The sequence below is a fragment of the Octopus sinensis genome, linkage group LG5 (assembly GCF_006345805.1).
Source record: "Octopus sinensis linkage group LG5, ASM634580v1, whole genome shotgun sequence".
Classification (NCBI taxonomy): Eukaryota; Metazoa; Mollusca; class Cephalopoda; order Octopoda; family Octopodidae; genus Octopus; species Octopus sinensis.
Genome location: NC_043001.1, coordinates 20,085,197 through 20,107,238, shown reverse-complemented (window position 1 = coordinate 20,107,238; position 22,042 = coordinate 20,085,197). Strand labels below are relative to the sequence as shown.

Below are 22,042 nucleotides of genomic sequence, written 5' to 3'. Positions count from 1 at the left end.
TAAATACTGACATACATTACACGACAGAATGGAACGTGTAATCTTGTGCAATTAAAGATGGCCTATGTAGAGAGATTACCATTATGTTGTACACATAATTCTAGAAAAGGCAAGGCAACCCATTATAAGCAAATGCAAAATGTGACAGAAACAGGTATTGTTGTTCTTTAAATTGATTACAAATGTTTCAAGTTTTGGTACAAGACCAACAATTTGGAAGAGAAGGGTTAGTCAATTACATCAAACCCAGTACTTGATTGGAACTTAACTTACTGACCCCTCAAAAAAAGGATGAAAAGCAAAGTTGACCTCAGTGGTATCTGGACTCAGAACAAACATCGAAGAAATACTGCTGAGCATTTTGCCCAATATGCTAATGATTCTGCCTGTTCAGCACCTCAAGGGAAAGATACACTAAAGCACATTTGGAACTGAGCATCCATACAAACCAAAAAGAACAGCCATAACAATAAAAGTTGAAACATTTAAAGACTGACAGTCACAGAAGTATTGTCATCCTCAAAGATATGCATAAACACAGAAATGATGAAACAGGTGGGAATATCCCTGATATAATGTTTTAATTGACAAGTTTTCCAGATACTTTGCTATTATGTAACTTGCTCAATAACAAGTAGGTTGAGAAATTTTCCAAATATAGACCTAGTAACAGAAATAATGTAGAATAAAGACACAAGAACAGCCTCTGTCACTATATGAGTGACAGAAGCAATGAGGTGTGATACAAAACAATATTAAAAAACTACATGGAAAGCTACGTATTTAAATCTGAGAAGATATATATTTTCTTTACTACCCACAAGGGGCTAAACACAGAGAGGACAAACAAGGACAGACAAACGGATTAAGTCAATTACATCAACTCCAGTGCGTAACTGGTACTTAATTTATCAACCCCGAAAAGATGAAAGGCAAAGTCGACCTCGGTGGAATTTGAACTCAGAACATAATGGCAGACGAAATATGGCTACGCATTTCGCCCGGTGTGCTAATGTTTCTGCCAGCTCGCCGCCTTAAATCTGAGAAGATATATGTATATACAGACGTCCACACTATCAATATAGTGTGAAATATATCAATAAAACAAAGACAAAAAAGTGGTAACCACAAATGAATATTATTTTATAATTACAGAATGGTACTGGTAGAATAGAATACATGTATCCTAAGCAGGACAAAATATTTTGTAATAATAACAGTTTTCAGTATAAACTAGTGAAATTTTGAAGTCATGTCCATGCCTTTTCCAAACGCATTTAGTGGAAGCCAAGTCCAAAAGATAAAACCAGATCATGGGTTTATTTGCCAAGAAACTTTCATAATTTCTTACACAAAAACAGATAAATGGAAAGATGTGATGTTTATGTGTCGACAGACATGAAGACTAGCGTAGCAGGCAGATAAGAAATGGATAAAAATAATACAAGGTGTTATTTACATTTTATAAGTTGCGACTGCACTATTACAATCAATATAATAGAATGATTTAAAAATTGCAAATGAACAGTTTTTGTCTAATACTCCCTAAAAAATTACAAGTGAATATAACCACAAAATGACAAACTTCAACCAAAATTAAATTACAAAAGGTAATATAGAAACTAATATTCTACCACAAAGTCTTTTGCTGCCACATACAAACAATGCCCATAGATTTGAAAATTTAGTAAAAGATGAAATAATACAAATTATAAACATCTGCTTGGTTGAAAATGAGAGAAGAAATAGGTGAAATACTTACCCATACACTGAATTTAACATTCTTGTAGGTTACAGTTTCTACATTAAATCCTACAGTTGGTATCGTCGTGACAGACTGACCTAGTTTTAATTTGTATAATATAGCTGGCAGAGTTAAGAAATTTATAGTCAGAAAAATAGGTCAACAATATTTAAATCTAAAAATAAAAAGTAAGTAAATTGATACAAAACAGCAGATTAAAATAACTATCAACAACAAATGGTCAGTTGAAACAAGAAAGGATTAATTTACGTTGCATTCCTTGAAGGCAATGTAACGATTATATAATTTTAACGGGGGTCACTTAAACATGTTTAAGCATATCAAGAAATGCTAACCTCTCGTAAAAATATTTGCTTCTTGCACAAGCATTTAATATTGAGTTATATTGTCTTTATATATATATTTTTTTTTTTTGCAAAAGAATTTTGAACAAATGCAATAAATGGTTAGTGGTATTAAGCTGGAAAACAAAAGTACTACAATCAATAGGATGGTTCAGATAGTTGACACAGCTCCCAACCGCTTCGGTTCAGATAGTTGACACAGCTCCCAACCGCTTCATATTCTGACATAAATAGAAAAATTCAATTTTTTAACCTTTGACGCTTAAAAACAGCTAAAGACCTGAAAGAGAATACATTATTATAAGAAATACAGCAACGTTAAATCCTAAAACCAAGTCTTTGGTGATACAAATGCTTTTAATAAAGATTTCAAATTCTGGCACAAGGCCTGCAGTAAGTCATTATCATCAACCCCAGTACTAATTTTATAGACATTGAAAGGATGAAAGGCAAAGTCGACCTCAGCGGCATTTGAACTCGGAATGTAAAGCCAGAAGATATGACACTATACATTTTGTCTGGAGCAGAGAAATGACTCTGCTGACTCACTACCTTAAATGCTTGTAATAATACTAGTAAATATAGTTAAATACTCAATAAGCTAAAATCACACTAAAATAAAATATTTAAAATGTTAAACTATTCAATTCCCCACCCCAGACCCAAGCAAAACAAACTTTTGTGACCTTAACTTTTCAAATGCCAGCGTTTTTATTCAACTGTCCCATTACAAAAGCAGTTTTAGTGGATGTTATTTGTATATATAAAGAAACATTGCATGTGTTGTACAAAGCTATTAAATGGTACAAATCACCTATTAATACTGGAGAGTGGTTAAACAGGCTATCAGTTGAGAAAACAAAAGGCAAAATATTCAGGCTTAGAGACACAGGAATCCATTTTCTTATGAGAAATATTCTGATCTGAGCTAGTGTTGCTGCTATCATCTCCCAATCTTTGTTGCATTTATAGTCTTTTTCAAAGATTACAGTAGTTTATTCTATTCCTTCTTATAAGATGGTTTCTAGACAAAGTAATTTAATACAAGTACATAATTTAATTCGAATTAATCAAAAGGATGAATATCTTGGCAAAATCTATTCATAGATTTGTCGTTATTAATATTTTAGATTAAATGTTTAAATATTTTTCGTTTTTGGATTTGGTTTGCAAGATTCTTTATATGAGTTCGTGTGTTGAAGCATATTCTGTTGTGTCTGGGGAGAGTCATTTTCTTTTTGTGCCTTATAATGTAACACACTCACCAGTAAAATTTCCACTGACAGAGTCAAGACTATTGAAAAGTTTGCAAGAAGCAACGAAAATTTTAGGAAAATAAAAATAAGAAATAAGAGGAAATTTTAACGGTGTGTGTGTTACATTATTAGGCAGATAAAGAAAATGACTCTCCCCAGACACAACAGTTTAAATATTTGAAATGATTTAATGAAATTATATGCCTACCTATTCCTCAGTCTCTATCCCCCACTCACATTAACCCTCTTGTATCCTGAAGGTACACCCTGGCATATTACCACCATCATCATCATCTCTCTTTTTCTAAGTGGGGTAGCCATGTATCTCCTTTACGGCAGGACACTTGTCCCTATCTCTCTATCATACACTTGACCCTCAATACTTGGAATAAAGCCACTTCCATCTCTCAAATCAAATGGTCTTGCTTCACACGCTACTTGGCAACATCACTAGTGCTGGAGACATGAAAAAGCAGCCACTACACTCAGGAATTTGGATGCTAAATAATGATGTTGACGATGAATATTAAGCTTGTCTTTGGAGATAAAAAAATAAATTGTTTTTTAAATTACATTTGGATAATAAAATAGAAGTACAGAAAGGCCAGAAGATCCCAAATGAAAGAAAACTGTGGAAGAGGAAGAGCATGGAAAAAAAATATGGATAGGAGTGGCGAAAGCTGAATTCAAGGTGTTGAACCTCACAAATTTTATATACTAATATAGGCACTGGTGATGGTGCCACATAAAAAGCACCCAGTACACTCTATAAAGTGGAGATTGACACAATCAGCTGGTTTACCAGTTCCTGTGAAAATGTCCCAACCCATGCCAACATGGAAAATGGACATTAAATGATGATGGTGATGGTGATGAACAATATGCAATTTTTCAAATTTCAATATAAACAGCTTAGAATTTACAGAAAAAGAGGAACTGTAAAGTGGCTTTATTTTTTTTAAAGCAATCTCTACATGCAACGAAAGACTTTAAAATGTTCCCTATTAACAATCTCCACCCAACTATAAAGTTGCACTGATAAAACCTCAGTCAGTTATCAAACCTGATTTATACAAGAATACCTTCTAACACTAACTTAGAACAAATATGAAATATATTAATCCACTAACGAAAGTGGAAAATATAATTTTCTATTCATTAAAGATCAGACAATCTTATTTCTGGTTATTGAAAGACATGGATCACATCCGCACTTTATTTAAAATTTGGTGTATTAAAACCAAAACGTAATTCTTTCAAAATAGTATTAGAGAAAGATGAAAAAAAGTTTAAAAAGCAATTTCTAGAATTTAAAATGAAAGGAAATAACATCTAGATTATAGTTCAATGAACATGTGAAATATCATATCAATGTGCCACAGAAATATTTCTTCAATAACTTGCCCTTTGAATTAACTTCATATCAAATTAATTTATATTTAGAGAGACTATGGTGAAGTATAAGAAAATACAATATTTGTATTACTTAATCACAGTGCTTGAAAAATAACTGTAGCTACCATCTCTCTCTATATATATAGACAGCAAAATGTATGTCTGTGTGTGTGTATATCCTTTATACAAATCCACAATATTTCAGTTAGAGGGCTCGCACTTTCTATGGTCATTCAAAACCGTCCAAGGGTGGTCGTGCACATCTTTACATTTCCCCAGTCACCCCACAAAGCCATTAAAAAAAAAATCAATAGAAGTGACTTTTTTGTGAATTTTCTATCCAAAAACCCAATCAAAATGCCCGAAACTTGATACGCCAATTGAATGCCAGCTAGCTGTATGTGATTGGTCGGAAATTTGGACAGTACTTGCGTGTATGTGCGCATGCACGCAGCTGTATATGCATGCACTAGCACTATGACCCAGCGTTGCTGGGTCATAGTGCTAGTATTTCATAATTTTTCAAACAATTATATATTCAATTCTAACCTAAAACACTTTGTTATCTCAAGTATTTATCATAAAACAAAGTATTTTATACAATTACAGTTTTTGCAATTCTTGTGTAGAAATTAACTAAAGCTAAACTTAATTTTCTTTTACAAAGCCTAATTTAGTGTCATTGTTCTGAACCTAAACTGGTATATTTTGCACTGACTGTCCACAATTAATAAAATAAACCACCACCAACATATTAGAGTAACTTAGCTACTGCAATTCTCTAGAGGAAGTAACCTCAATATTATTGAGGCAATAGTGAAGTAGAAAATTTAATATAGTGACTGTAATCATCATTATTTAATGTCCATTTTCATTGCTGGAATGGGTTGGCCAGATTAACAGGAACTGGTAAGGCTTGGAACTGCACCAGGCTCCATTGTTTTAGTACAATTTCTACAGCTGGATGCCCTTTCCGATGCCAACCATTTTATAGAGTGTACTGGGTGCTACATAAAAAGCTACATGGTGCCTTGGGCAAGATCTACTGTAGCCTTACATTGATATAAAGACTTGAGTGTGAAATTTGGTAGATGAAAACTGTATGCGAGAGCACATCAGTAGGTGAAAAGTAGAAAAGGTAGACTATTGAGACCAGACACATTGTGGTTGATGGTTAAGTCCCTTCAGATTCTGAGTTTAAATCTTGCCCAGGCTAACTCTGCCTTCTTTCATACCAAAGCCAATAAAATAAATAGCAAAGCATTGAGAGAGAGATGTAATCCATTAAGCTAACATGGCCAATGGGACAAAAACCAAAACAAGTGCAAAAAAGTAAAATGAATTATTTTCATTTTCCATATTTGATAAATTTGTCTCTGACCTGAAAAACTTTTCTTGATTATAAACAAAGATTCATAGCTAAGACTTTAGTAAATACAATACTTCAAGAGAGAAATATTTTTGAAGTGAAACATGTTGCATTTTGAACTTTGCAAATTTTGTCAATCGTTGAATTCATGCACATGCACCTGTGGCTGTGCATGTACACACACATATGCACGTGCATGTGTGCATGCATGCATATGCTTTAACCAGGTCTTTGGTTTGTGTGTGTATACACGAATGTGAATTTGCAACAACAACATTTGCAAATAAAATAGGGAATATGTCAACATTTTTATAACATTTATTGTTAAATGTCACACATAATAACTATGTGATATGCAGGATATTGTTACAAATATTTCAGCTTGATAGCAACCATTAGTTGTCATTGTCGTCGTCGGCATCACCATTGTCATTTACCATTAGCATTGTCAGATTGACAATGAAGGAAAAACCATCCTTACTGACCAGATTTACGAGCAAACAACAATGATAAAAGAAAAAATGCAGATATAAAAATTACATATTACACGAAGGGAATCAACAATCAAGATATCTAAATTACTGGTTTCTTTTGTCTCAAAACAATACTATTTTGTAGTTATATAATAAAGATAGAAACCAACCTCAACTGACTCCTAGATCCACTATTAAGTAATACTAAACAAATGAAGAAAAGTAAATTGAACTCAATAATATAAAAAAGATATAAAATGACAAACAGAATAACCAACACTACGGGAAGTGATTTAGCATTACAATATCCATTACAGCTCATAAAATAAAGACAATTGGTATTTACATATGTATGTATATATTCATTACCAAAAAAGGTGTCCTGCAAGGTGATTGCATACCAGTGGTGCTCTTTGTCTTTTCCTTGAACCCATTATTATACAATTTCACAAAAGCTGATTGTAGAAATGGATACTCTGAATTTAGAAATATTGCCCGCAGTTTTCTGCAGATGAAATTCAACTGCAGTGACCAAGATCAAAAGCAATAGGATCTCATTATGCAGCATTCCACAGATGATTGAGTGACATTTGTATTCATGGAGGTGAGATGAGAAAATTGTGCCAAATGCAAGCAAGTATCTTGGACAAAATAACATTATGTAAAAAATAAAAACAGTTATCCCATTAAAACATAATCAGCCTTAATGGCCAGGAGAAGTCAAGAAATTAATAGGTCGAAAGTTTTAAAAAATACAGTCACTGCAAATGTCAACACCAATGGGGATGTAGACAAATATTCTCCACACAAGAAAATAGACTGAAGCTTAATTTGGTAGTAACAGAGAAGCAACGTCTTTCATAGAGAAATATCCTCAGTAACAATATTTCAGAAGTATACAAACATGAAACTAACAACTTTATAAGGATAAATCTTACCTAATATAACAATAAAAACAAAAACTAGACCAGTTCACTGAAAAGGTTGTATATGAGAAATTGAAATGAAAATTGCATAACATGGAGAGAGTAAATCATACTAAAAGACTGCCATGGGCTGTCAACATGTCCCCGCTAAAAACCTTTTAAACAAAAGACAAAAGTTAACAGCTGACAGCTGAATACAAGGTATGTAAAAATTGAAGACATTAGCCACATCATTGTGATAGGATAAGGTCCTATTTCCCAATTACATATGATGTAGTATCCATGGCAATCAGGGATAAAATAGTAAATAACCAATGAAAGACAAACAAAAATAAAGACTAATAGATCAAAAGAATATGAGAATAACCTAAAAATAAAAATAAAAACAGTTATCCCATTAAAACATAAATCAGCCTTATATTGCTTTAGATCACCAGAAAAAAACAAAATACATTGATATGGAAGCCAGATGCCAAAGGACCATTAATGCAGTAAAAAAAAAAAAAAACTATTAAAAATTTTTTTTTAAAAAAGCAGAGAGAAGATTATAAACCCTGTTTATAGCCTTATAACTTATCATTAAAATGTCAAGATACAAGTTGCTGGGAACAATTTATTGTCAAATTTAGATTCTTAGTAAAGAACAGCTCCATAATCCAAGATACATATGATCATTAAATCTAGGATGAGACCTGCAAGACCTTAAGCCAGGGGTCTCCAAAATGGTCAATATTGACTCCTGGGGATAGATGGGACTACTCAAGGGGTCAATAAATGCACATCTACTTCATTATCATTTATTTATTTTCTTGTACATGCCAGGGGGTTGATGGTCTAAAAAGTTTGCAGACTCCTGCCTTAAGCTCTAAGGATAAATCATCATGCAAATAACAAAAAACTTTTTTTTTGTTTTCTTCAGGTTGATCAAGCAAGCTGTTGGGGTAAAAATTAACTCTAAAACTCTAATCAGAAAATATGTATATATGTACATTTCCTGTCTGATTATACAATTGCAACATGTATGCACACAGCTCTCTCTAACCTGCAACTTTGAACTGTCCAGCTTCCCTTCAGTATATTAACCTGACTGCTGTTACTTCTAACAATCTTTCTTCAGTCCTCCTTAATCTTCTACACACAGATGTTATCCACAATCCACACACAATCAACCCCAAAGTATCATGTTAAACCAGCACTACCTTAACCCTTTAGCATTTAAACTGGATATACTGGCCCAAATATTGTGCTTTATGTTCAAAAAGGCCAGGTCCAACCTCTTGCACATACCCTACAATGTCATTCAAAAAGAAGACAATCACATTGTTAATTCAAAACAAGGTGAATAAATAAGTATTTCATTTGAGAGAGTAATCTGAAAGCTAAATGGTTAAACAGAATTCCCCAATGGGAGCATGATAATTGTCTCTTAAATAGAATGAAGATATGACCACTGCATGGAATAATATCACCATTTCTAATCTCTAATCTTGCAATTAAACAGTTGTTACAAGTGCTAATCCTTCACAATCTCTGATGATCCTTTTGGTGATCTCGTATACATAACTTATCAAAAGACTGCATCCCAGATCAGGAAATACTTGATCAGCTAACTCTTACTCTTAATAAAGTCTAAGACTAACAGTAAAATACTGCTCTCACCCTCTGCAAAGGTGTTGTTGCTGCCACACACACATCCTACAAAGTATCCAAAAGAGGGCCATCTGTCTGATTAACTCATCAATACACATCACTATAACATTTTATCCCAATAAGAGCTTCTGCTCTTCTGAACTAGCTAGCTGTTCACAAAACTTAATCCATGTCCACTAATCCCTTTTTACTACCCATACAGCATCTCTCTCTCTTTCTTAATCTCACACCAGTCATAATACCCAATCCTTCCTTCTTAGACTCTGGAATTCCCTTTCTTCCCATGCTCTTCTGCAGATCTAGAATTACAGATGTACATAAATGTTGCCAGTCTCTGATTGCCATAAGAACTGCCCTTTTCACGTGCCTGAATCATGAAAAATACAAAGAAAGAAAGACACGCACACACACACACACACACACACACTAGAATATTGTCCAAATTAGTAAAGGACTTTCTAAAACGAAATTTTAAGAAAATATTAATTCTTGATAATGAAGAATTAAGAAATTACATCAGTGCTGAATAACAATGGTATGTAGTAATGAAAATATTTAGACAGTGAAATTACTTTACAGATTAAAGTTTTAAGGCTTTGTTTCTTTCCAGTATTTCAATCATGGATTTGACAATCATGAAATGAACGTTTTGGTTGCTACAATAAAGACAATGTAACTTGTACAATACTGCTTTTCTGAAATTCTAGATATCATATAGGAGGACAAAAATTGCTTATTTAATAACAAATGCAAAATAAAGTTTTAAAAAACCCAGCCAAGTTAAAACATATATAAGTAAAAAGAATATCCTTAAAACCAGCAACGTTTACATTAAAGGATACTTGTTTTTCCTGCTGCATCAAGACCCAACATTAATATCCTCATTTCCTTATTTCCAAATATCTTTGAAAATAACTTCCCCATGGTCGCCGATGTACCAACTCACTGGAAAATAGAAATAAAAAAAAAAAAAAAAAGAAAATGAACATCAGTGGAAATTCAAACCATGCAAAATCAATAAATCTGAAAAAAGAATTAAATCTGTTGGTATTGATAAACTATTCTTAGAGAATAAAAGAAAATAAGAATTATTTCAAATATTAAATATAAAATATGGATATGTTTTGGATGTCATTTATCCTGTCTTCCACCCAACAGAGTAAAAAAAACAGAAAAATGAAAAAAGAAAAAAAGCTGATAATTGCTATCTGGTATATACAGTTGCATTTTCTAGTTTTGTATCATGTTCGCATAAAAGAAAAACAAAAAAAAACTACCATGCATATCTGATGCTGTAGACACTTGGAAATGTTACAGATAGATCATCATCATCATCATCATCGTTTAACGTCCGTTCTCCATGCTAGCATGGGTTGGACGGTTCGACCGGGGATCTGGGAAGCCAGAAGGCTGCACCAGGCTCCGGTCTTATCTGGCAATGTTTCTACAGCTGGATGCCCTTCCTAACGCCAACCACTCCGAGAGTGTAGTGGGTGCTTTTTACGTGCCACCTGCACTGCAGATAGATATAGTATGAAAATACAACTAAAACATCTTTTTAAAACTGTACACACATTAACTTATTGTCTTGAATTTAACTAAAATATAATTGTGTTTACTGTTTGCCGGACAAGATTGGGGGGGGAGTACTTTAGACAGACTATCATCTTGTACTAAAGAAAATTGACTCATAAATGCTAACTTAGATTTACACTACTCCCTGATGTCTTGCTATGTATAGGGGTCACTGAAACTATCCAACAGTATTTGTAAGTGATCCTCATAACATCAGTCATACCATCTTTGGAAATATCTTTGGCACTTTGGATTCTGCTAGTGGACTAGTTTCAGAAATCTGATCTGTGAGTGACCTACAGTATAGACCAACATACTGAGATATTATTTACATAATGATATTAGAACTGTTTCAAACGATAACCCAATGAAGTATGTCAAGTAAGCACCAATGGCTTAACCACTTGATAATGACCAAAATTTTACAAAGATTTTTGAAATTGTAATTTATGAAAAGAATTTAAGCCAACACACACCTGTTACACATGTCCATCCCAAATACCAACCAAGATTTCTGAAATGATTTCATTTTCTTCATCTATTATTATAGTACATGCAAGCCACGTACAGGGATGCTGTCAGTAAGGTGAGGGTTGGTCGGTACAGTAAAGAATTCCAAGTAGGAGTAGGGGTCCACCAAGGATCAGTCCTCAACCCCTTCTTATTCATCATAAGTCCTCCAGGCAATAACAGAGGAATTCAAGACAGGATGCCCTTGAGAGCTTTTCTATGCTGATGACCTTGCTCTAGTTGCTGAGTCACTACCAGAACTAGAGGAAAAGTTTCAGGTGTGGAAGTAAGGATTAGAATCAAAGGGCCTTCAGGTCAACCTAGCTAAAACCAAAGTCTTAATAAGTAGGAAGGCAGACAAACCACAAATCCCTTCAGGCCTAGCTCGATCTGTAGAAAAAGCATAGGGAGAAACTCCATAAGCTGTACCCAGTGTAAGCTATGGACACATAGGAGATGCAGCAATATCAAAGGAAGGCTAATTGGGAAGATAGTTTTTGTATGTGGCAAATGCTCAGGAGCAATAAACACTGAAAATGTGCAGAGAACAACTTCTGTCACATTCCAGGGAGAAAAACTAGAAGTAGTTGATAGCTTCCGTTACCTAGGTGACGAAGTCAGTAGCTGGGGTGGATGCTCTGAAAGTGTAGTTGCTAGAATAAGAATTGCCTGGGCAAAGTTCAGAGAGTTCCTACTTCTGCTGGTGACAAAGGGTCTCTCGCTCAGAGTAAAAGGTAGACTGTATGATGCATGTGTACGAACAGCCATGCTACACAGCAGTGAAACATGGGCTGTGACTGCTGAGGATATGCATAAGCTTGCAAAGAATAAAGCCACTATTCTCTGCTGGATGTTTAATGTCAGTATGCAGACATGACAGAGTGTAAGTACCTTGAGAGAAAAGTTGGACTTAAGAAGCATCAGATGTGGTGGGCAAGAGAGACGACTGCACTGGTATGGTCATGTGTTGCGAATGGATGAGGACAGTTGTGGGAAAAAGTGTCACACCCTAGCAGTTGAGGAAACCTGTGGAAGAGGTAGACCCAGGAAGACCTGGGATGAGGTGGTGAAGCACAACCTTCGAACATTGAGCCTCACTGAGGCAATGACTAGTGACCGAAACTTTTGGAGACATGCTGTGCTTGAGAAGACCCAACAAGCCAAGTGAGACCATAACTCGTGGCCTATACCAGTGGTGTATAACCAGCCCACTTATGAGTACCCTTCATTCATTGGACAATAAACTTTGCTTGTGAAGACTTGTTGAAGCAAATGAAATCAAAATCACTGATGTGGCTGATTAGAGTACCGCCTGATTGGCACTCACGCCAGTGAAACATTAAAAGCACCATCTGAGCGTGATCATTGCCAGGGTCGCTGACTGGCTCCCATGCCAGTGGCATATGAAAAGCAACATCCGAGCATAATCGTTGCCAGTGTAGCCTTACTGGCTCCCATGCAGTTGGCACGTGAAAAACAGCATTCAAGCATGGCTGTTGCCAGTGCCACTGGACTGGCTCCTGTGCAGGTGGCATGTAAAGAAACACCTTTTGAGCGTGGTTGTTGCCAGTACCGTCTGACTGGTCCTCATGCCAGTGGCACGTAAAAGCACCCACTACACTCTTGGAGTGGTTGGTGTTAGGAAGGGCATCCAGCTGTAGAAACATTGCCAGATCAGATTGGAGCCTGGTGCAGCCTTCAGGCTTGCCAGTCCTCAGTCAAATCGTCCAACCCATGCCAGCATAGAAAGCAGACATTAAATGACGATGATGGTTTACAATAATGCAAGAAGGGGAGATTTGAGGTTCAAAGTGAAGAATAATCTAACAATAATAATTCAATAGTAGAAGACAACTGTTTAAGTGACGGTACCTGAGTAGTATGTGACAAAGTACTTTTTTGTTCACGCATACATTACATCCTGTATTCCTGTGATTTATAACACAGGCTTAGAAATATTTTAAAAATCTGACTTTCTGTTCCACCACCAAACATTTTTTTTTTTATAGCATTAAAGATTAAGGAAGAAGAGAACCCCCCCCCCAAAAAAAAACTCCCTCACTTTCATATAGTAACCACCTCCACTAATTAGCTCTTAGCTATCTACATTCAACTAAGGTGAAGTTTCATTTCAATGGCATTTCACAGAGGCATTTAACAAAGTATATGCATGCCTTTATGCGTGATATGTAAAAAAAAAAGTAGAAGTGTCTAAAAAAATTCAGCAGTAATGAAGAAATATATAAACAAGATATATTTTTATTATATAATATTTACTATGTATTTATTATAACATTCCAACTAAAATCAGGTGATAAATAGCTGAATATTAAGGCAGATGAATATTTTTAAATGAATACAGATAAATTTAGACTGCCACAAACATTAGGTATGTATAGGGTGTGATATAAATTTAGCCTGCAACAATTATGTAGGCAACAAAATATAAAAGATTTCAGCTGAAGCTACTTCATGCGTCACATTCCTTTTACTTAGAATGAAGCTTTCAGTATGAAGAAAAGAGACTCTTATTTCACTGCAGTTATTAAAAAGGGACTATGTAAAAAGTCATTAATGAGTAATTTATAAATTAAACTGGAATTAATGAGATGGACTTTTCAGATTACTCTGGTATATTTTTAGATTACAATTGATATAAAATTCAACCTTCTACATGTTACAACTAATTATCATAAAGTTAACAGAAGATTTTGAGAAAGTAATACACTTGGTGTTATATTTTCTCATCTAGAGTTGCTTTTCATTTCCTTTTAATTACAAAACAGAACAATTTCCCCTCTATTTTGATAAGTGAAAATCTTGAAGAAACATTTATTACAAAACTTGCCAGAGCCAACAATTGAGTGCAAAATTTGGAACCAGATAGATTATAAATATGATTCTTGCCTCATGTATTAAAATGAAAACAAAGGAATAGTTTAACTTACAATTTATATAAGTATAGCTATGGCTATTGTCAGAGCTGTGTCTGTATGGTTAAAAAGCTTGCTTCCCAACCATGAGGTCTTGGGTAAATGTTTTCTACTATAACCAGGGCTGAAAAATGCCTTGTAAGTGGATTTGGGAGGTGGAAACTTAAAGTAGCATGTCGTGTGTGTGTGCGCCTTTGTCTTGTCTTGATATCATATGATGTTTGTAAATGAGCATCAATGACATACAAGTGTGGTTTGTTTGTTTCCAGTCTTCTGTGAAAAACATGCCTGGTCACAGGGTAAATATTACCTTGCTAGGGACAGGTAAGGGTTGGTGACAGGAAGGGCATCTGGTAGTAGAAAATCTACCTCAAAAGATACCATCTGATCCATGCAAGCACGGAAAAATGGACATTAAATAACAATTTTAGATTTCATATATTAAGACAAATGGTGGGTGGGAATATCAAATGTTAAAACATCAGGACCAGTAAGGGAGCCTCAATACTAACTCTGCTAGAAATAGCAGCCAATTTTCCTCAATTTACATCTTACTGTCATATGTAAGAACACACATTGGATAATGTTGTCCCATATATGCCTAAAAAGGTGGGATAGTCATAGCTGGAATGTCTGATTATAAATTTACCCTATTAGGCTTAGCCTGGGGGGGGGGTAAAAACATCAGGAATTGACAAACCAATGAAGAAGCCTCTATGGAGTTACTTAAACTGTAACAGCAGGCAACCGAATCATTAAATAATACTCTGAATAATGTCAATTTGTATCTTTTCCATATGTGGACACTATCAGAATTCAACAGATGCAATATCTACATGAAAAGCTAAAATTCATAAATAAAAAAAAATTTTTTTTTTCTAAAATACTCAAAGGAAGAATCAAATAACACTATTTACAAAATCTCAACAAAATATGCACAAAATTATAGAAACAATAACAACAGCAACAGTAAAAACAGAAAATACCATTATTATCTAACTTCACAACATCACAAGTCTGTACAGATTATATTAAAAAGAGAAAAAAAAAAAAACTAACAAGACTTCACACCACATAAAAAAAATATTTGTGAAACTGACAAAAAAAATTTTTTTAATAATAACATTAATGGCATCAAAATACATGAAAGTAAGATTTTATCATTGTACACGACATTCCACGTAGTAATAATTCAGGAAACAATATTAACTCAACACAGAATATCACACATTCTTAATTACACTCCAGATTTGACAGACCCTATCACGACGGAAGCCTTATAACATGTATAATATCGTGCATTCAGGATATAGATATCACAAATGACATTTCATAAACTAATGAGAGATGACACTGTACAAGAAATGCTAGCTTTCAATATAGAAATTAGCAACATGAAGCACTTTAATATAATAATTAAACATATCACATCACCAATCACACCCATTGGTCCCCCCAGGTTACTCACTCCTCCAACTACAACACTTTCACAAACACAATAAATGGGGGAAACCTCAATGTACTGCAACATGTACTACTTTCAAGAAGTGCACTACTTACGACAAGAGGTAACGTAAAAGCATCACAGCTGAACTCCTTTTACATCAAATTAACCCAGGCTCTCACACACACGCACACTCACCAAATCAACTACAATAAGTCTTCTTTGGTGATCACCTTCTGCTCCACAAACAGTTGGCAAACAATCTCCCAACTCTCTTCGGACCATTCATCAATTATCAATGGAATACACTTATGTCAGTGAAGAAAGAAAGGAAAACAAAACACTTTCACAAACATCAAAAAAAAAAAAAAAAAAAGAAACACCTCATAATGAAGCAAGTTTGGCCAAGAAACAGTAATACTGAGTTCAGAATCTAATAACACCATAACCACCACTACTGTACATATTCAAGATAATTAAAGATGTATGGAAAATAAATAAATAAGGCAACATAAGCAAATATACCCTCCGTTACATATCAAAAATACCTCATGTCAAACAGTACGCACCAGTGAGATAAAAACAAGGCACCAAACAGCTAAACAAGGAAATAAAAATAAAACATACAAAAGCAGATAGATAACACATATCAAACCAAATATAAAACAAACAGTAAAACACTATATAAGAGTAATTAGCAACCAAGTATTATTCACATGCAATCTAGACACCCAACACCAAATCTGCAGTGTCTATGAACAGAGACCTCAAAAATATCCTCCAATGGTGGGAGTCATACTAATTCTGGCACCTCAACAGCAAACAAAAACGCTCACTGCACATATTAAGAAAACATTATTATACTTCACCTCTCCTAGCATGAACAACTAGAACCCCCACAATTACTACACCTCTGCTGAAAATCTCTCATGGTAAACATATATCCTCGATATAGCAAAGATAGTATCTCAAAGACTGGTATTCATATCTGGAACCAGAAAATACTGGCGGTTTCAAACATCTACTAACCCTCAACAACAGAGGTCTTATATCATTTAACTCCTTTACGGAATCATTGATAATTTATTGATCCCCATCATGCAAATGTCTCAAATAAAATTAAAAATTATAATAATAAAAAATTCTTGATTCAAAAGCAAGAAATCCTTGTCTCATTACTGCCTTTTATTTAGAAATATTTTAAAGAAATTTAATGAAAATATGTAATGAAAGCTGTAAAAACCTTGCTCAAACTGACCTTGTCTGTGCTTGTGCCATGCAACAAGCACTAAGCCCACTCTGCAGAGTGGTTGGTGTTAGGAAGGGTATCAAGCTGTCCAGATCCTGCTAAAGCAGTTACAGAAGTCTGGTGCAGGCTTCTATCTGGCCGGCTCTTGTCAAACCATGCCAGCATGGAAGGCAGACATTAAATGATGATAGTGATGTATCCCTCTCAAGCTTCAGTGATCCCATATTACATGAAAGTCAAAGAGAAAATACATTTTGTTCTCTGGAACTCCATGTTAACACAAGATTTTCATGAGTGCTATTGAGGGTGGGTGCCTTCACTACTGCTTAAGCCAAAATTGTTTCACAATATTCTTGAATTCTTGATATGCTTTTAATGTTGTTGTGTAGCCCCAGGTCAGCCTTAATAGAAGTCTTTTTGACATGCAAGTCATTGGTGAGATGCAATGTATAGATTTGACTTCCTTGCTGCCCATCCAGTCTGTATCTGTATACCCACTGACTTGGGTAGTAACAGCTGAGGTGGACTTGTTAAGGGTGCAACAGTTGCTGTTATGCTCACTTCTGTTGGTGATGTGCTCCCTAGCACAATGCTTGAGACATATGAAGCTACTGGGCATTTGAGAGAATTTAAATCTCGTGTAATCTTAGTGCTTATTGTTTCTGCACATCTGTCACATATAAAGACAACTTTATCTGTTAATCTACCTGTGATTCCACTGCACCTTTTATGTGTACACAGGGTGCAGCAAATGGAATTTCTTCCAACTCTTTTCTTACATATAGAGTAAGCCCATTTACCTGACAGAAAGAGTTTTATCTTCTTTCTTACTAACAACAACTTTAGTCTTTGCTAGGCCCTTTGATTTCCGGATTTGGTTCTATACCTGAAATTTCTTCTCCAGTTCTGCTAAAAATTCTACAATAAGAGCAAGGTCATCAGCATATTGCAATTCCTCTGTTATGGCCTGGAGGACTACAATGAATAAGAGTGGGCTAGCGCTGGTGAACCCCTACCTGTATGCTAAATTCATCACTGTATTCATGGCTAACAGCACCACTGTACATGGCTCATACAGCTCTAACAAGCCACTCCTTTATTCCTACCTTCCTTAGAGACCACTATATAACAGAGCAGGGAACAGTCAAAAACGTTCTCCAGGTTGACGAAGGCTAAGTACAATGGCTTACTTTTGGTCAAGTACTTTTCCTGCCACTATCTCACTAGGAAGATTAATTAGCTGGAAGGAAATTCTAAGTAGGTCTTAGCCAATGGTTCTCAAATAGTGTGTCATGAATTATCAAAAATGTAATTTAAGACTTAAGGATACTGACATTAATGATTATCTTTAAAACTGTATAATTCATAATTTTGTTTTATACAAGTATGATTACCTATATATTTTTTTTAATGAACTTTAAAACAGTATTTTTAAACTTTCCATGGAAAGTGCAGCAGTAAATTTTTTTTTTATTATTATTTGACTTCAAATTATTACCAAGTCAAAAAATTTAAGAACCACTGTCTAAGCTGGTTCAGCTTTTGAAATTGAGTGAGATACAGGCATTATACTCTTTGAATATATGAATATTCCTATGGTCGTGGCTTAGGACCAGGGTCCTGAAGATTCAATGAATGTGTCATTGGTCTTCTGACCTAATTTACTGTCGGGGTTGACTTGCTTAGCCTTTGCCTCTTTGTAGATACTCACAAGTACTGAGGATTTGTGCTCAGAGTTGTCCTTCTCCTGGTCTGGTTGCCTTCTAAGGCTATCATACACAGATCATTCACCCAGTTGTGTAGCTGTAGCCACAGCACTGACTCCTCTCTAACAAAAGCTAAAGAGTAAGATTAATCCCTGAGGTCTTCCAGCATCATTCTTTGTACTAACCTGGAATTTCTAAGTCACCATGCTATTGTCAGATTATTTTTGACCCTATATTGAGTTCCTCCATTATCCCTTGTTTTTATCCTGCTGGACATTTTAGGAACCCTCCTATCAGGCAAATTGAGAGAGCCAATTTAGTCATCAATAAACGACTTGACACAAAATACACTTTATGTTCCATTTATAATCTTAGCAGTTTACAAGTTTATACATACAACAAAGATCAACAAATTCTGACAACAAAGTAGCTATTAATAATCTTCAAACACTAAAAACATCCACCTTTACAATGAATTACACATAAAAATCTCATACACCTCACACATATTACATACAACTATTTCTAATTACCACTCCTGAACAGCTTCTATCCTCAACATGACTATAATTTCACCTAGAATAATAGTCTTTTCAATAAGTGTGCAGTACAATAGGTAGTTTATTGACCTTTTACAAGGTCAATATCTACTCTAGATCAGGCAATAGTATAACTATCTCAGCGATAAATCACTAAATTACATCTGAGAAATACTAATCTGACGCTAATATCTACTTTTCAGCAATGTCCTCTCTCTGTCTAACTTCTTGATTTGTTGGCTACCTTAACTTCCTAATTTTCAGCCAGTTCCACTTAGAAATGCACATTACACCACCATTTCGGTCAATACCCATTCTGTATCACTTTATTAAACTTCACAAACTACTGGATTATCTCATTTCTTGTATTAAATAAAAGCCAAAATGTACAGAATTTAGATAATATATCAACATAATATTTGAAAATTATTCTACAAAAAATTCTCTTTGCACTTTTGTGACAATTTCTAATGAACAGACTGTGTGTTTCGATTAATTTTAAATATAATCAAGATTTTGGAGTTGGTGAGTAGTATTAAGTAACTTTATATTATGTTGGTGTTGACAAGCTGATATATTACATATATGTTATTAGAAGTTTTATTTTAAATATGACCCTAATTTACTAAGTTGGTAATAAAAGAATTAAATAATCTCCTCTCTTTTTCTCGGATGGCCGCAGTGTTAGTTAATATTAATGATCAAAACAATTTCAAGTACAACTATACTTAAATTCCATTATATTCCTTATGATGGAGATAATTAAGTAGCAGCATCTATTTACAAATAAGCCATTCTGAAGATAAGAACAGTTAAGCTTAAAACAATACCAACGCATAAATGGCTATTTTGTTTTTAAAATATTAATTCAATAAATTTTTGTGATAGAACAATATAGATAACCATAATCTTTCACAATAGGAAACAATGGGACATTTTATGATAAGGCTTGTTGAAACCAAAAACAAAACAATTTCCACAAATATACCAAAAACCAATACTTAGTTATATCATAGCAAGATATATTGCACACACTTGCACATATGAATATATATAGTGTGACATATGGTGTGTGCGAGTGTGTCCAACAAAGAGATATATTCATATTAAGTTAGGTTTTATAAATGATTAGAAATGCTGAAATTTCAGAGCTTGATGTAATTATAATTTCTTACATCATTTGCAGCAACGCAATACATATATTGAAATTTGACTAGAAAAGGCCAAATGAAGAGCTGAATATTGTACTGGTCTGGAGTCTTAAAGAGACAGAGTAAATTGCAGCAATTCCAAAGAGAGTATTGGCAACAGAGTATGATAATGAGTTGATGTATATAAGCTGTTGGTGATAACATGTCAATAGGGCAGATTATCCTGCCTTCTGCAAGATAATGCTGATAAAATTAGATGAAACATCTTAATTATAAAAGCAATTTCTAATAGATTAAACTCTTTAAAAACATGATTAGAGAGGGGATGATGATTCCACAGTAGTCAATAATGGATGTAATTCACTGAAATTTTCTTGATCAAGTGCTATCACTGAAGAATAATGGTATCAACCAATTAGAGCAGTTATCTGCCTTTCTCAATAGTTCAGCCATCTGTTGATCACATCTGTAATGTATATTTTTTTTTTGTTACATGAAACAGTATCTTGCCTGTTCAATGGGTTATCCATCACCACTTATAGCTTATTGAACATTTTTTTTGATTAAGCTGCTGTGAACACGCATGCGCGTGCACACACATGTATGACCTTTTCTTTTGAATTAGTAACATTTACATTAAGAATGTGTCATTCTTTGCAGCATTGTTTTATTTGGTTGCATATTTTGTGTCAGGAACATTTACAAGTAAATAAAACAGGATATTTCTGAATTTCTAAAAATTGGTTTCAAACTTTGGTCAAAAGTCAGCAAATTCGGGAGAGGCAGTAAGTCAATTACATCATTACATCAACCCCAAAAGAATGAAAAGCAAAGTCAGAATTTGAACTCAGAATGTAAAGATGGACAAAATGTCCACTAAGCATTTTGCCCAGGGTGCTGACAATTCTACCAGCTCAGAAACTGTAGAAGGGTTAATTATGCATTCAGAAGTGTACTTTTGCTGATATCTTTTTAATCATAAATAAAAATACAGACAGATAAGCCAATAATGTATGGAGGTTCATAAATTCAGAGAAGAATTTTTAACGCATGCATTCTGAGTTACAATTTAGTCGTAATTAGCTGACTAACTATTTAAATGGATTCATTTTGAATTATTAACCTTATCTTTAGAGATGAATGGTTTCAATCTTTATATCACTACTTTGCAATTGGTTTCATCTCTGGCATTAAGTGCTTTACTTCTGAATGTATTCACAGCACCACACTTGAATTACAAATATTTATTTCTAATTTAATTCATATTTGTCCTTATGCTGGTGCCACATAAGGGTACCCATGCCAGTGCCATGTATAAAACACACATGCTGGTACCACATATAAAACACCCAGTAGACACTGTAAAATGATTGGCATTAGGAAGGGCATCCAGCCATAGAAACCAGCTTGGAAAACATATTAAATGATAATGATGATCCACAAAGGCTATCAATGCAGGTAACAATGACCATAGTAAGTAGAATTTGGTACTATGTTTAAACCAATGAACAAGACACCTGATAATTCACAACTGAACCAACTGAATAAAATATTTAGCCCTTTAAAAAAAAATCTTAACTCATCTCAGGCATTTTAAATATTTCAAAATTTTGTAAATACGACACTGTAGAGAAATTAAACAACACAATTATATGGAAAAAAAAATTCAGTAGTTTAATTTAATTAGCGTATTTTTATCCAAATTTTTGTAAGATGCAATTTGTGATTCTATTAATTACAGCAAAGAGATTCAAGCA

The 22,042-nt window shown here is 34.3% G+C and overlaps 1 protein-coding gene and 1 long non-coding RNA gene across 3 annotated transcripts in view; both read right to left on the bottom strand.

Annotated features, from left to right (window-relative positions):
* The window catches only part of LOC115212313 (ADP-ribosylation factor 6), a 92,839-nt gene that overhangs the window by 7,968 nt on the left and 62,829 nt on the right, over nucleotides 1-22,042 (bottom strand). For both annotated transcript variants that reach the window (XM_029781173.2, XM_029781172.2), the window contains exons 3-4: nucleotides 10,021-10,123; nucleotides 1,763-1,866 (exon numbers count right to left, since the gene is read on the bottom strand). In XM_029781173.2, coding sequence (XP_029637033.1) covers nucleotides 1,763-1,866; nucleotides 10,021-10,102 — 186 coding nt within the window. In that variant the 5' untranslated portion in view covers nucleotides 10,103-10,123. The remainder of the gene's footprint in view (nucleotides 1-1,762; nucleotides 1,867-10,020; nucleotides 10,124-22,042) is intronic.
* Nucleotides 1-22,042, bottom strand: part of LOC118763586 — a 198,950-nt gene that overhangs the window by 153,206 nt on the left and 23,702 nt on the right. The window lies entirely within an intron of this gene.